Source organism: Podarcis muralis, chromosome 5 (assembly GCF_964188315.1).
Source record: "Podarcis muralis chromosome 5, rPodMur119.hap1.1, whole genome shotgun sequence".
NCBI classification, from domain to species: domain Eukaryota; kingdom Metazoa; phylum Chordata; class Lepidosauria; order Squamata; family Lacertidae; genus Podarcis; species Podarcis muralis.
Window position 1 is genome coordinate 50,468,094 of NC_135659.1, and position 14,786 is coordinate 50,482,879.

Here is a 14,786-nt window from a genome sequence, read left to right on the forward strand (position 1 = left end):
TGCTTGATGTATGCCTATCCAGCTTTTTGTTCCATTGTATTTGACCAAATGGCAGTTTTAAATAGATTTCTAAATTCTCTCTACATTTCTAAAACACCATATTCAAAAATGTCTTTTTGAATAGCTACTAGACCATTGTTGTGCATGCTTTGTATCTGATGCTTTTTTTCCAGGAAGCCTTAATTTTATTCCATAAAGAACAGGACCAAATTGGATAAACTTGATGGCAGATTCATATGTTGGTGTTCTTGGACTTTCATCCCTTGCACCACTTCCGTCGTCCACTGCTCAATAGTCTGTCCATAGCTCAAGTCTCTGTTAAGGGGAAAGCCTCTTAAAAACAGTGTTTTTTTTCTAGGGGGACGCATACCCCTAAACATTTTGTGAATCTTCGTACTTTTGTCCATTTACTGTAATTATTTTTCCCGATTTGAACTATAAAATGGTGATTTTCTTGAGTCAAAATGAGAGTACCCTAAACTTTTTTTTTAGAAAAAAAAGCACTGCTTAAAACAGAAGCAAAGTCATTGAAAATCAATCTTCTACCTCCATCTGCTTTGAATCCATTAATCAGAACATGGGTTTTCATTCTTTATTGAAATGATTCTCCCCCCTCCATTTTTTAAGCAGTTAGGTCCTGCCTCTTGTCTTGTCTTCCAATAGAAGATTGCCATTGTGTTTTTTATGGACTTCTCTATTGTCTATGACTCTATGTCATCCCCAGAATTCTTTTGCAGCTTTTCTTAATGCCCTACCTTGTACAGCTTCCAGCTATTTTCCAGCACTAAGGATATCTCTCCCACTATCCCTCAGTGAAATTAACAGAAATGGTTTTAGTCTTTAAAACACACACTTGCACCTTAAGACTAAAGCCCCCTCTGTCCCCCCTCACCATCCCTAAAATTATAAAAGGCAAAGGTGCTACTTTTGTCTCATGCCTCTATGCAAGGAAGAATTTAGTGTTCTCATGAGAGGCTGTCTCAGACAGAGATATGTGACGATACTGAATGTTAATTAAATTTAGGGCCCTTGTTGCTTTGAAAGTTGAGTTTCCATATTTTATGGGAATCTAATCTTTATCAGTCAGTTTTGTAGGTGCTCTAGTTTCACCGTGTTGGGTCAGAGGAGGGAAACTGATAATTTAGGGAGTACGGTAATTAAGAGGCCTGAATATTATTCTATTAATATTTATTTTTTCTATTCTGATGTGTTTAGTTCTACATTTAGCCTCAAAACTCTGAGGATCCATACTTGTTTGAACTCCATAGGGCAATATTCTTTTAATCCTGCCTAGATTTGTTTTAACACGGAAGGTTGTCGTATTTGCCAGGAATAGAATTGCAGTGCTTCAGGGTTTGTACTTCCATAAATTCTTTCATGACTTTAATTTGTATTTGATTGTTGGCAGAGTTGCAAGATTTGTATGATCTGATTGACTGACTGGGTAATTTTTTTAATTAAATATAGTTTGAACTCCCTTAAAACATGCTGCATTTGCTTATAAAGGAGTTTGAAATGAGTTTTGAAGTATCTTCCCCGCACTTGGTCATCTTTAAGTAGTTGAGCAAGCAGTTAACATTTATGACTCCATTTTAATAAATGTGTTGGAGGTCTTTAACGCAAACAAAATGTGCTATTCAGGCTAATTAAATCAATACTACCATGTAGGAACTTGCAGTTTCTGGAATTGCTCTCTTAAAGCTCAGATATAAACAAAAACCTCGTTATTTTTGTGGTGTACTACCCTGAATGAGGGAGGTGTTTCCTGCTTTATACTGTTAGTGGAATGCATATGGGATTTTTTTGTTGTTGAAATGTGACCTGCAGCTGCATTGGATTTGAGCAGAGCTGTGTGGGGTGGCAACATATGAGAATTCCAAATTCTCCAGCACATTGTCTCCAGTTTACAAGAGAAAAGAAGAAGTTTCATTTCCAACAATTTCTTCAGTTTCTGTACTTGCCACACTTGGCTGAAACGTTTAATTCAACCAACAAATTAAATAGGAAGGATACTACAGGTATTGACCCAGAAATCAATTATACATTATCCCAAATTCTCTGAGCAGAAGGTAATAAAAAGCCAATATTTTGGCTACAGTCCAAAGTTCCTTGTGTACTCAGTGAAGTCTCCTATCCCATGTCAAAGCAACATACAGGGTGCAATCTGCCATTTAAGTGAATGAGTAACCTTGCTTCTGGGAACTTTCAGTAAGTATAAAAGTCACACTAACAGCACATGTCTACTCAAAAGCAGGTCCCACCCTGTTCAGTGCGATTTACTCAGAGGTAAATTTGTGTAAGTTTGTACTCTAAAGGTGCAATCCTTTGTTCACTTACCTGGAACTATGGATTGTATCCTACAAAATCATTACATGAGCAAGATGGCTTCTGTTTGTGCATTGGAACTACCCTGCCCTTTCCTGCCTTGTGTGCACTTCCTAAAATCTCGTCTGGAGGTTTTCCCAAACTTTTGGAGCCGATTGGGTTGGGTGTAGCAAGGCAGGTGGAAGGGCGAAGAAAGTTATTCTTCTAACTTTGTTGGATCTACCCTAAACCTCACTGAAAATTGAACACAGAAGTGGGACTTTTGAGTAGACCTACATAGGACCAGTGCTTTTTTTCTGGAGGGACACATACCCTTAAACATTTGGTGAATCTTTGTAATTTTGTCCATTTACTGTATTTCTTTTTCCTGATTTGAACTATAAAATGGTGATTTTCTTGAGTCAAAATGAGAGTACCCCAAAACATTTTTTTTAGAAAAAAGCACTGCATAGGACTGTGCTATAAATAATAGAGTCCTATCCCATGGATGTAAGTAGCAGAATTGCTGAGAGAGCAAAACTGGAACTATCATCTTGCCTCATTCAAGATGCACCAATTGTATATTCTGCTTTGACCCTCATGGTTAGATTCTGACCCTGATGATGCTGCTTCATTGGGTAAGCCTGGTTTCAGAAGTCAGTGCCAAACTGTATGATTCTAGTTTCTTTACAGTACATGTTCCCTTTTACGTGCAGAAGACAGGACTGAACATGAAGCACTATGTAGTATTTTACTTTTGCTTTGATTGAGTTATCTGTGTTAAAAACATTTGCAGGTCAAGCAGAATTTAAAGTGATGATGCAGGTCATTAGCAAAAAAACAAACAAAAAAATACCTAGGTTTCATGTTTCTCCTCTGCATGTCATGATCCTCTTGTCCATGTTGTGTGCACAGCTCAAGACCACCATACACACTGCCCAGACTTGTGCCCCCAGGAGGTCACTTTGGCACTGCTAATGCAATGGTTTGACTTCACTTCCAGAGGTGCACTCCCATTGTCTCTCAAGACAGATGGATGCCACCAACACCAACATTTGTAATACCGTCTCTTAAGAAGAAACAAACCCTGATTTAAAACGTATTCATGTGGGGGGAATCCCATATAGTATACGAGAAAATTATTGTTTCTATAGAAATAACTAGCAAAGTGATGTTGGTATACCTAACTTGAAATCTTACTACAGTTCATATTAACTTGGTTTCTGCATTTAATAAAAAATAAAGAAAATATATGCAAAACACTCGTGAAGAATACCCATTGTATTAGAGGTACAGCAACAACAACCACCACCACCACCTTATCAAATAGTCTTGTGGCATCTTCAAAGACTATTGGATTAATTGTGGCCTAAGCTTTTGCAGGCTGGAGCCTACAGCATTTATGGAATAAGGGCAATGGATGAACAGGTGTATGTGTGTATGACACAGTCTAGTCATGGAAGCCATCAACATTCACCTCCCTACTAATTCCGCAGCAAGGGTTTGGGAACACAGATGTCTCTTGTAAAGTTTTACCATGTAGCGATTTTAAAGTGGAGCTCTTAAAATGGCTGTGGAATGCAGAGCCGAATAACTTCACTCTCTTTCATTCCCTTTCCAGGCATTCTAAAATGCACATTAGGACAGGACTGATGGATGCTCATCTGTACTGCTTGAAGAAATGTGTGGTAGATTTCCTTGTAGAGAACAGGTAAGGAAAGAGGTCTTCTATAGTCTAAATCACATGTGCATTTTTAAGTGTTTAAATAATCACATTAGAAATTACGTGGAATGCATAAGGTGGGATTTTCTGTTCAGAGATTCTTCCACTGTTGGAAGAGGGTGGGTGGGCAGAGAGAAGATACTTTTATGATTCTCAACCCCATTTAATTGCTGTGATTGGGTCTGAATGCTTCCTAAATTCCTCTTCTCTTAAAAAACAAACAAAAACACAACAAACCCTTAAGCTTTCCTGTTCTAGCAGTTGCAGTATTTTCTACCCAACCTCTGTTCCTTAGGTTAATCTCTTCCACCTCCTATGCCAACCCTGTAGTGACAATGTCAGATACAAATGCCCCTTTATGCCACACAATCTCCAAATCTGCTTTGGAGGGTTGGGGAGGGGGTCGCTCAGAACAGTTTTAGGAAGCACATTGGAGGAGGAAAGGGAGAGAATGATTGGCTTAGTGATATGTTGAATACAACCCTGTCTGTATATCACCCCTGCACACTATTAGTGGAAACACTTGTGGTGAGACACTGTGTTCAGCAATCTTGCTTTTAGCCCTCACCTGATGAAAAATCAGCTGGGCTCTGCTGAACGAGAGAAGCCAGAAGCTTCCTCCCAGGAACAGAGCTACAAAGGTGGAGGGATGATTCCAGCCCCAAAGATGGGAGGAAGGTTGCAATTTGCTTTAGCTTGCTCGATGCCAGCAAAGAGCTAAAACAAGCCTTTGCCCTCCCCATTGGCTCATTTTTGTGCCTGTGCCTCAGGTGGATGGAACTCCAGCTGCATGGCAGGTGCAGAGAAGGCCTGCAGGAGTCCACAGCCCCTTTCCATTTCTGAACTGCAGGAGAACCACAGAGGTGCCTCTGTTTGTCCTTGACCTTCTGATGTGTTTCAGAGATGCAGCTAGTGTCAGAGCTGCTTCTTGGTGATGGCTATGTTCTTTTAACCATTAACTTTTTAACTGAGTTTTCCTGAAACATTGGTACAGATTGCACAGTTGCAGACACAGCTGCAAGGCATTGTACTGAATCACTATAAAGACGACAGGAACAACAACAATAAATGACATTGATCATATTGACAAAAAATTCACTGGCCACCTAGTCTGTCCAAAATTAGTTGACCACTGGTGCCATGTGTGATATGGGAAGGCTCATTGTTTTTAACTAAGAAGTTACCACAGGACTTCTGCTAGCTGAACATATCAAATGAGAGGGAAGTTTGTTCAGCATAAATGCTTCACAGTTAACTGTATCTGACAAGACCAAAGCAAGCTGTTTAGACACTTAAATTAAATCCAAACCCTCAAATGTGTATTTTTTTTATGACTGATAACTTCCCACCCAAAAGCAGTAGCAATAGAAGATGGGATATACCACACTGAACCAATAATCTTGCTGGTTTCTTAGAGAAACCTAATACGTGCCTGCTTTCTCTTAATTCACATCTATTGGGGCTTCCTTGTTAACAAAATTAACATATTTCCATTCCTTTTGTGTGTATCTTCTGTGTGTATATTGTTTTGTGCATCTGCAAATCCCACCCCATCCTGGATAACCTTGCACATCTTTGATACATCCTGTATTCTTTAACTTGTGGTGTTTCTTCTATGAAACTGAGACCACCCACAGAGAGGAAGCAAAACAACCATTTATGGAAGAGAGCAACCCTGGCTAGAACAGTCTTTGTAGGAAAAAGTCTGCGCATTTGCCTTAAAATCAGGAGCAGCCCATAGTTGAGCCCACGGACCCTCGCTTTTATTACCACTTGCTGTAGTCACTACCGTAAATGAGATAGGTTGTGTACTGCAGTGTCTCTCATCACCTCGAAAGCCAAATGTCTGGATTTAGAAACTTCAGGAATGCAACTCTATTTTTTACTTTAAAAAAAGCTGGTGTGAGTGGGATAGAATGAAAATCAGTAAAAATTGCTGCTACGTGATACAGCAGAGATAATAGTTTACTAAACCTTAACTTGTTCATGAAAAAGCCAGCCAAGGAAGAGAGGTCAGCTTCAAAAATACATCTACATGCAGGGTGTTCCCTTCAGTACAATGCACTCGAATGGTAAAAGGACAGGGGCAGTACTGTATTCAACTACCCACATCTCATCAGTGCAACGATTTCCTCTTACACAACAGGACTTTTCCTCCCGCTGTGCATACCCTGCACTCTCCACAAATCTGCTCCAAATTGTTGCAAGAACCCCTAAAACAGGTTTGGGGGGTGCTGGGGGCTGTGGAGAGAGAGGGGGGAGAGAATATTCTGTTGTGCCTTTGTGCTTTTGAATATTCTACAGCCATTTGTGAGAAAGGCAGACTTTGCATTCTGTAGTGACCTCCAGATTAGGCTGCTGTAATATGCTCTATGTGGAACTATTTGGAAGCTTCAGTTTTTGCAGAATACTGCATGTAGAATGCTGACAGAAGCTCAGCACTCTGATTTTATCATGTGGGTTCTATGTGATTTTCTGGGCTCAATTCAAGGTGCTGGTCTTAAACGTAGCTTGGAATCTGTATGCTTTGGAAACTGTCTTATTCAAAATGTTCCTCCCTGCACATACTGAGTGTCACATGGGGCTTTGATTCAGATCCCTCAGCCTTGGGAGGTGAAGCTGGTGTTAGCTATGAGTAGCGCCTTTTCTGTTGTGCCACCTACCCTATAGAGTCCCTTGCTCTGTGCAAGTTCTATTGGGAACCCTTACTCCATTGATTAGTACAATAAGCTAAAACTTGGCTTTAAAAATGCATTTGGTTAATGTTTTAAGTTTTGCTGGGTCAGTTTTGCTTACTTTTGTGCTTCTGGGATTTATTTGTTCTTAATGTATTAATCTGAATGCTTATGGGGGTACTTTGAGGGATTATTTTAATTTTGTCCTTAATACTGTTCGTAAGTCCCATTGAATCTCTTTGGTGAAAGAGGCAAGATAGAAAATTATGAAATGAATAAATTTCTGGTTCTAGTCCTCATGACTCCCAGCAGAACAGGACCAGGGGGGGCTGGATATCATCTATAGCAGGAAGTTCCACACCTTCCTATATCACCAGATCAAGCAGTTGCCATTTATCTAGATTCAACCTGCGTTGGTTGGTTTTCATACATTGTTACAGTTAACCTCTCCCACCACCTGCCTCCAGGGAGCTCAGAGTGCTGGATACAGTTCTTCCCAATTTTATCATCCCAGTAACCCTGTAAGGTAAGCAAGACCATTAGATAGTGACTGGCTCAAGGTCCGAGCCCATTATACCATGCTGGCACTCATCTACTCCACAGCTAAGGTAGACAATTATTTAGTAAAATGAACCTTTGAGCCTGATTCGGGGGGGGGGGGGGGAGGCATGCATTGACTAGACAAGAAGGAGAGCAAAATAGAATCAGGCACCTATCACAAAAGGAAGATTTGAGGACAACTTCCTCTTGAGTAACCTACCTTCCTATATATATTCTTAAATAAACCAAACTAGAATTTAAAGCGGATGAATTAGTTTTGTCTTATTTTGTCAAATTTTTAATTTTTTGTCCTTAGTGAGATTCAACAGCTATGCATGGAGCAGTTTGCTGAGTAACGTGGTTACTGTGCTCTGCTGAAAAGCTCGTTACATTCCAGCTGAAGCTCTTAGCTGGCTTGTATTCAGACTAGCTAAATTGTCACCTTTAGTGCCTCTGAAAAACAGGAATTTAAAAAACAACTATAAATGGTTGAAAAACCCTGCATTTTGATAAACCACTTCCTCTGAAGTTCCCCTTCCTCTTCCTTCAGCCAGCCTTCCAGACCTGCCTTTCTCTGGAAAAGTGTTCCAGAAAAGATCACTTCTCCAACCTCAACTACAGTTTGAAATTCTTCCCGCGAGGGAAAAGTTGAAATGTGTCCTGTACCTCCTATGAAGAATACTGAGATTACCAGGGGGTGGGAAGCTCTGGAAGCTCTGCTTCAGTTGATGAGGGTATATTTTGTCCATACGCTTCTGCTTGATTTGCTTTGTGGTATGTTGTACACAGAGGCCCCCGCAGGTTTACATTAAGATGCTGCCCAGACTAAACCAGCCCATAGCTTTGCTTTCCCTTCTCAATGCCTTTTTATCATTCACACTGTCACCTGTGTTTCCTGGCAAGGCCTACAGACTGTGAGGGAGGTCTGGCAGAGCCAAACTCCTGGCTTAATGCATGCTTTCTCTCTCTCTTTCTCTCTCTTCTCGCATGCCGAAAAGATGGCTGCAAAACAGAGCTTGCTCTGTGGACACCTAATAGAGAACACGTCAGCCGTATGGCTGGAATGTATTTTTTTGCCCTGTAAAAATCAGGTTGTATAATGAATACTTTCCTTGTGATTAAAATGCATAAAGAAACAAATTTGTTCAGAAGAAACTGAGCAAATTTCAATATTTCTAGTAATCAAAATGCAAACAAAATGTATGTCCTAATTATTTATAATGTGGAATATGAAGTTTTGTCTGTTAAGTAAATGTGCAATTAAGGATATGTGGTTGTTGTTTTTCCTTCCTACTTATGAGGACACCACTGCTTCACACTTGCCTACATTTTAAACAGTACCATTTATTTTATCTCAATAATTCTTAAATCTGAAGATTTACAGAGTTGGGAGTGGTCCTGCAGTAGGGGAGGACAGAGTACCTGAAAGGGAATGAAACTTTGAGGGCACTGAAGTCACCACCTCTTCCATAGGAAGCTTTTTCTCTGCTCAGCGCTACTTAGATTTCTTTGGTGCCTATGTTTCCTAGCTGGTCTCAGTTGTATTTGTAGCTTTCAGATGTGCACACTGTCAGATTTTAACAGTCTTTGTAACTGTCATTTCAGAGTGTTGTAGGTATATTGAGTATTTTGAATCATAGAACTGTATGCGAATCCTTTGATTTCTTGATATATTAAAATATGAGCAACCCCATCCAGAAGAGGCTGTTGGTCCCAGACCTGGGAACTACTTGCAAACAGCACCTCCATCTTACCTGGATTTAGCTTCAGTTTTTTGGTCCACATGCTGCTTATTACTGCCTCTAAGCACAGCTTCAATATCTGGACTTCATCTCCTGACACTGATGGAACAGAGAGAACTGGATGTCATCAATATAGTGATGGCACCTCATCCCAGATCCTCTAATGACTCCATCATATAGCTGTTAAATAGCTTGGGCAACAAGATCAAATCCTGTTGGGCAACCACAGAAGAACTTCCATGGAACCAAACAGAAGTCATCCAGTGTTGAATCTAGAATTGCTTTCAGAGATAAGAGCAGAACCACCATGAAACAGTGCTCCCAACTTCCAAATTCTGCAAGTGGTCTAGGAGGATACCATGGTCAATGGTATCAAAAGCTGCTGAAAGGTCAAGGAGAATCAACAAGGTCACACACACCCTGTCTCTCTCCCGACAATGGTCAACCAGAGCAACTGAGTCAGTTTCAGGCCCCAAACCAGTCTGAAGCCAGTTTGGCTCCAAATAATGTTTTATCCAAGCATTCCTGGGGCTGTGCCACCTTCTTGAGTACCTTTGGACATTTTTGCATACATTGGGGTATATTAAGAAGCACCTTAGTTTGATTTAAGTGAGATTATTGTTTAGTTTTTTGAATTTGTTACCAGAAACAATGAATAGTTGGGAACGGGAGTCTGGAATAACTAACTCCAAGATATGGTACATCTCTGAACATGGCTTTATAGTCCCACTTAAGGTCTGTACCTGTTCTGTGTTATAAAATTCAATGGCATTGAACTGTCAGACTGTATGGAGACCCTGAAGTCATCAAACTGATCTGTGTCCTTGGACTTAGATTCTCATCACTAGTAATATAACGGGTACACAACAGTAGATGAACGTATTATTTTGTAACCGCAGCCATGTGACACTTTCAGTGGCAATATAAGCACTGCATGAGGGAAATAATAGATTTTATCCAGTGCTTCTACAGTAGACATATACTGTGGAATTGCCATGCTTTCTTCACTGTTTTTATGAAACACCCTCATGGCACCACCATCCATCATTGTCATCCTGTATTTTCTTTGAGGTTCTTCCATCTATTCTCAGACTGCAGAGTGACTTTTTTTTCAGTAGAATGGAAAAGTAGTGCAATCTCCACACTTGTGGATGCCATTTTTTCCAGTAGATCAAACAAGAGCTGTGAGCATGGAAAGACATGAGGCAAAATGATGTACACACAGTCCAGGCCAAAAAATGTATGCCTGTTTATTTTCCCTACTGTTGCATATAACGCACATCTGCTAGCACTGCATTCTTAGCATGTCTCTGAAATTCCTAAGTTTTAAAGACGGGACTTAGTAAAGAAAGTTAAAAAAAGAAGAAGCTAATAATGGCTTCTTCCATTGTGCTCACTAAAGCCATATTGTGGGAAATCAACCCAAACCCTGTCTTTTAAGGAGTGCTGAGTCTGAAGCAGGTGGTATTAACTGGGGGCTGCATTAACTCTTTTCAAATCTCTTTTCCCTTTCCTTGAAGAGACATGTTTGGTGTGTATATATGGTAGGGGCTGTTTGCCCGCCTCCTGCATTGACATTTTAATTTGGTCCATGATATAAATATCATTTCCCTAATCCCCCTGTTCTTGGCATTGTTTTGTCTTTTTTCTTCAAAGTGAGTTGACTTTTTTTTCTCTTTAAAGCAGTGGGGATTGAGGGGGGGAGGGGAATTGTGACTGGTTGCTCTAGTTTGGAGAAATAGAGAGCTGGGGGGAAACCTCCAAGTAACTGTTGTTTCATTATTTGTATTCACATGGAAATTTTTAATCTCCATCAAAGGATCAGGAGAAAATAATGTTGAGATCCAACAAGAGTGCGCCTGGTTTACACGGCATTTTTAAACGTTATTTGGCTTTATCCCTTAAAACGATGAGAACCATGAACTATGTACCAACAGGGTTCATAATTAACTTTTCTCTTTCTTCTATCCTCTTTACTTTTTTGTCCCTCCCTCCCTTCCTCTGCCCCCACTTACATCTTTCTTATTTTTTTGAATCTGCAAAACTCATCAGGACTGAATTGGCGGGATTAATACTTAACTGACAAGCATCTGTCGGTTAGAAACCCATACTGCTATAGGTGTAACACTGGTCTATTCCTATTAAGATCAATATGAATTTCCTGGTCATAATAGAGGTAGGAAACCTAGCCAAATCTCTACTTAAATTCTAGCCAGATATTACCAGATGGTGGTGTAAAAGACAGACCAGAGCAATATCAAGTCACAGCTCTCTAGAAGTGTCAGGTGAACTTCCCATAGGAGGTGCAGCTGGCTTGAGAGGCGAAGGCAAAGCAGTGGCAGATATTAATAGTAGAAAGATACTAAAAAGTGGGAGGGAGGCAACAGAGGAACTGAGCCAAGAACCAAAGAGCTCTTTTCCAAAGCTCCAGGGAAGTAACTTTATAATTGTTTAGGCTTAATCCCTCAGTATGTTAAGAAACCCTACCTACAGTCTCAACAAACCTTCAAATGAAGCAATCAGTCAGGGAGACCCTGAAATTAAAGGAACAATTCTGCTCTGTTGCTTTGGTCTTTGTAACTACTATTATACCTGAGAAAATAAGTGATGGTGTTGTTCTTCTTAATGAGGAGGGCAACACTCGCACCCTGTAAGCAGTGCTAAAGAAAGGATAGCAGATTTCACAGGTGGGGGCCGGCAACAATAAAAGATTTCACACTTCATCACAGATCAGTATTAAAAAAACACACGAGGCGCTATTAAAATGCTAATACTCATTAATACTGTTTTATGGTGTTTAACTTTAAACATAGAAAATAAAAATGAATGACAGCCAGTGAAATGGGAGTGACACTTGTAGTAAAAACATCTCAAGCAAGCAAGAAACAGTACAAGGAAGTATAAGCAATAGCTGTGTCCATCCCTGCCGGGGGTCAGGCCAAAGAGCACCATTTTGAGGACGAGGAGGCAGAGGAGACCATCCAAGAATTATCTGTATGACATGATTTTGGAGTAGCTGGTTTTGTTGCTTTTTGGCATGACAGTGGGCCAGTTTTTGTTACTAACAGCGTTGTCAAATATTTTTCAGGATTTAGGGTGTGTTTTGCTAAACGCCAGTTCTTGGGATCCTGTTCTGCAGAGGCGGGAATCTTGCTCTGCATGAAGGACATTTTATAAATATATTGTAAGCTGTAGGCCTGTGGCTAATTTTACATATTTTATTTGGATAATGGAAATTTCATCCCTTCCATGAAAACATTCATGAAGCTTCCTGTGCGATGAAGTGTAGATGTTCATTTGGTGGACATAAGTGCATTACCCTTGTCCTAAAAATATTAGCCCTCAAAATAAAAAGCCAACCCCAGAATTCTTTTAGATTTGTCTTAGAAATCAACAGATTTTGCATGCAGTTTGTTTTTCTTACTCAGTTAACCTTTTGCATGAGACTTTGTCCGTGGCAATAAGGCCAAACCCCACATTTTTCAAATGAGATTTTTATGCTGCTAGGGAGTCCTGTTTCAGCCATCAGTGTGTAAGTGGCCTGCCTCTGTTCTGCTTCACTATATTCCTCCTCCTGCAGATTTCTGCAGGCTTCAGCTGCCATGACTGCAAGCTTTCACCAACTTGTGGCTGAATTATTTTCTGTATGTGGATCAGACAGTACAATTCAATCCAATCACTTGGAGGCCTTTGGGGAAGCTATAGGATTCAGGATAAGAGGGAAAATATCTGGGTTTTATCAGTTTGCCTGTTCTTATGCCCCATCTGCAGAGAGTGATGAGAATTGTTAGAGGACTGCTATTCCCTTCAAAGAGCTACAGTTATCAGAGCTCACAGCATCTTCAACTAACTACAGTTCCCAAGATGCTTGAAGGGGAGCCATGACTGTTTTAAGTCGTATGATGCTGCTTTAAATGTATAGTGCAGATGGCAGCTATGTTATAATCTGAGCAGGCAGCTGCTGCTTCTGTCTTACCTGAAGAATCAAGATGGGCTACTTTGGCTCTTCCCATCTTCCTTCTGATTGGCCTCTGTTAGTGTTAATCCTCCAGCCTTTTCCTTCCTTCTTGCTCCAGCTCCATATTAATTTGCCACATTGGCTGGCAGACTTCCATGTAAGATTCTCACGCCGTCACTAGTGTTGGCAAAAGCCTTAAAGAAAATTCCAAAGGCTTTATTGCTCACTGCCTTTCTGCTAATAAAACAATACCTTCCAAAAGCATTAGACCCTGGGACAATCCACAATAAACCCTGCTTAAGCAGCACCGAATGACCAGCATTCACATGTGATTATTTTTTCCCCCTACAAAATGTGTGGTAATAAGGAAGCAGGTTGATAGTGCCAAGCTAGAGATCATGCTGTTTATCACATACACCCCTATTTTAATTTTTTAATGGGCAATATAATGCTAGGTAGAAGCATCCTAAGACAAGCTTTGCCATCTTCCCATTTCCATCTCTTTAATGCCCTGCTGGGCAACATTGCATCAGACAATGTTGGCCTCTGCCAAACGCAGCAATTTTATATGTAATGGATCCCATAAATGCTCTGGTCAGCCTCTGAGAGAAACACAGGACTGTCAGTTTTGGACTCAGCATAAAACCCAAGCAGGAAATCATTGCTGAATGGCACAGCTGCATGTAAACATTTTAAGCTAGTAAACTGCCCATCTGCATACCCACATGCATGGCAGAAGGCAAGGCAGTGGGGGAGGAACTATGGTGCACTCAGGTTGTAAACAGCAGGGAGAGATGCTGTGATTCAAGAATGAAAAGTTATTCATTAGTTCTTGATTATAGCCACTTTAAGCTCTGTCATTATTTTACACATTAAGGACAGATTGCAAAATACAATGCACAGAGGAGGCTAAAATTATGACAAAATAATATAATTATGTTTAGATACTTCAGATTGCTCCACAAGCAGTGCCTAAAAATTTATAGGGTACAATTATGAAACTTTGGTTGAAAACCTCAGTGGTACCAATGCCAGGAAAATGCTGGGTTTAATCTTTACAGTAGGTCTGGGGATGAAAGCTGAAATATCCCATGGAAGTCAGAGATGGAAAAAATCAACTCTGGCTTCAAACCTAATCCAACTCCTCTATGTCTCAAGGCCATTTTGCATATTACTTTTCAAACATCATCTCTGAGTAGGAAAAAATGTGTGTCCTGTAATATATGATGGGTGGCTTGTACACATCAGGAAGCAAATACCACCATGGCTTCCTGATGTATGAACCTGAGATGTTCACATCCCTCTCATTTCACTTCATATATTACACTATACACATTTTCCAACACTACAAACAATTTCCATGTTTGAGAAAGTGTCATACATATGGTACTATGAGAAGACCAACTACCACAGGATTGTTCTTAGTGCATATACTGCATCTTTTAAGAATCCATTCAACATGTGAAATAACTCACTCTCCGTGATTTATTTCTATGATCTTCATCTTTGCTATGTGCCAACCTAGAAGCAATGCCTTTTTTCCTCCCTGAGGAAAGAACCATGTGTGGTCCAAGAGCTTGCAATTTTAAACAAGCAGAGTTAGCCTCTTATCCTCATTTCGTGAGGCAAATAAGTCAGCACTGCTGGAACATACAAGGAGACAGCAAATCAGTCCCAGGTGTCCTAGTTACAAACATAGAGGAGAAATCTATAATGCCACAAAAATTGTTTTAATCCTTTCACCATTAAATTGTTTGTCTGAAACCATGATAAGATTACAAAAAGGAACACCTGCTGAGTGAAAGCTGCTTAGTACCAACAATATTTTCAGAACATAACTATTT

General features: G+C 40.2%; 1 protein-coding gene across 2 annotated transcripts in view; it reads left to right on the top strand.

Annotated features, from left to right (window-relative positions):
* Positions 1-14,786, top strand: part of EIF2B3 (eukaryotic translation initiation factor 2B subunit gamma) — a 79,288-nt gene that overhangs the window by 31,800 nt on the left and 32,702 nt on the right. For both annotated transcript variants that reach the window (XM_028733639.2, XM_028733638.2), the window contains exon 6: positions 3,926-4,015. In XM_028733639.2, coding sequence (XP_028589472.2) covers positions 3,926-4,015 — 90 coding nt within the window. The remainder of the gene's footprint in view (positions 1-3,925; positions 4,016-14,786) is intronic.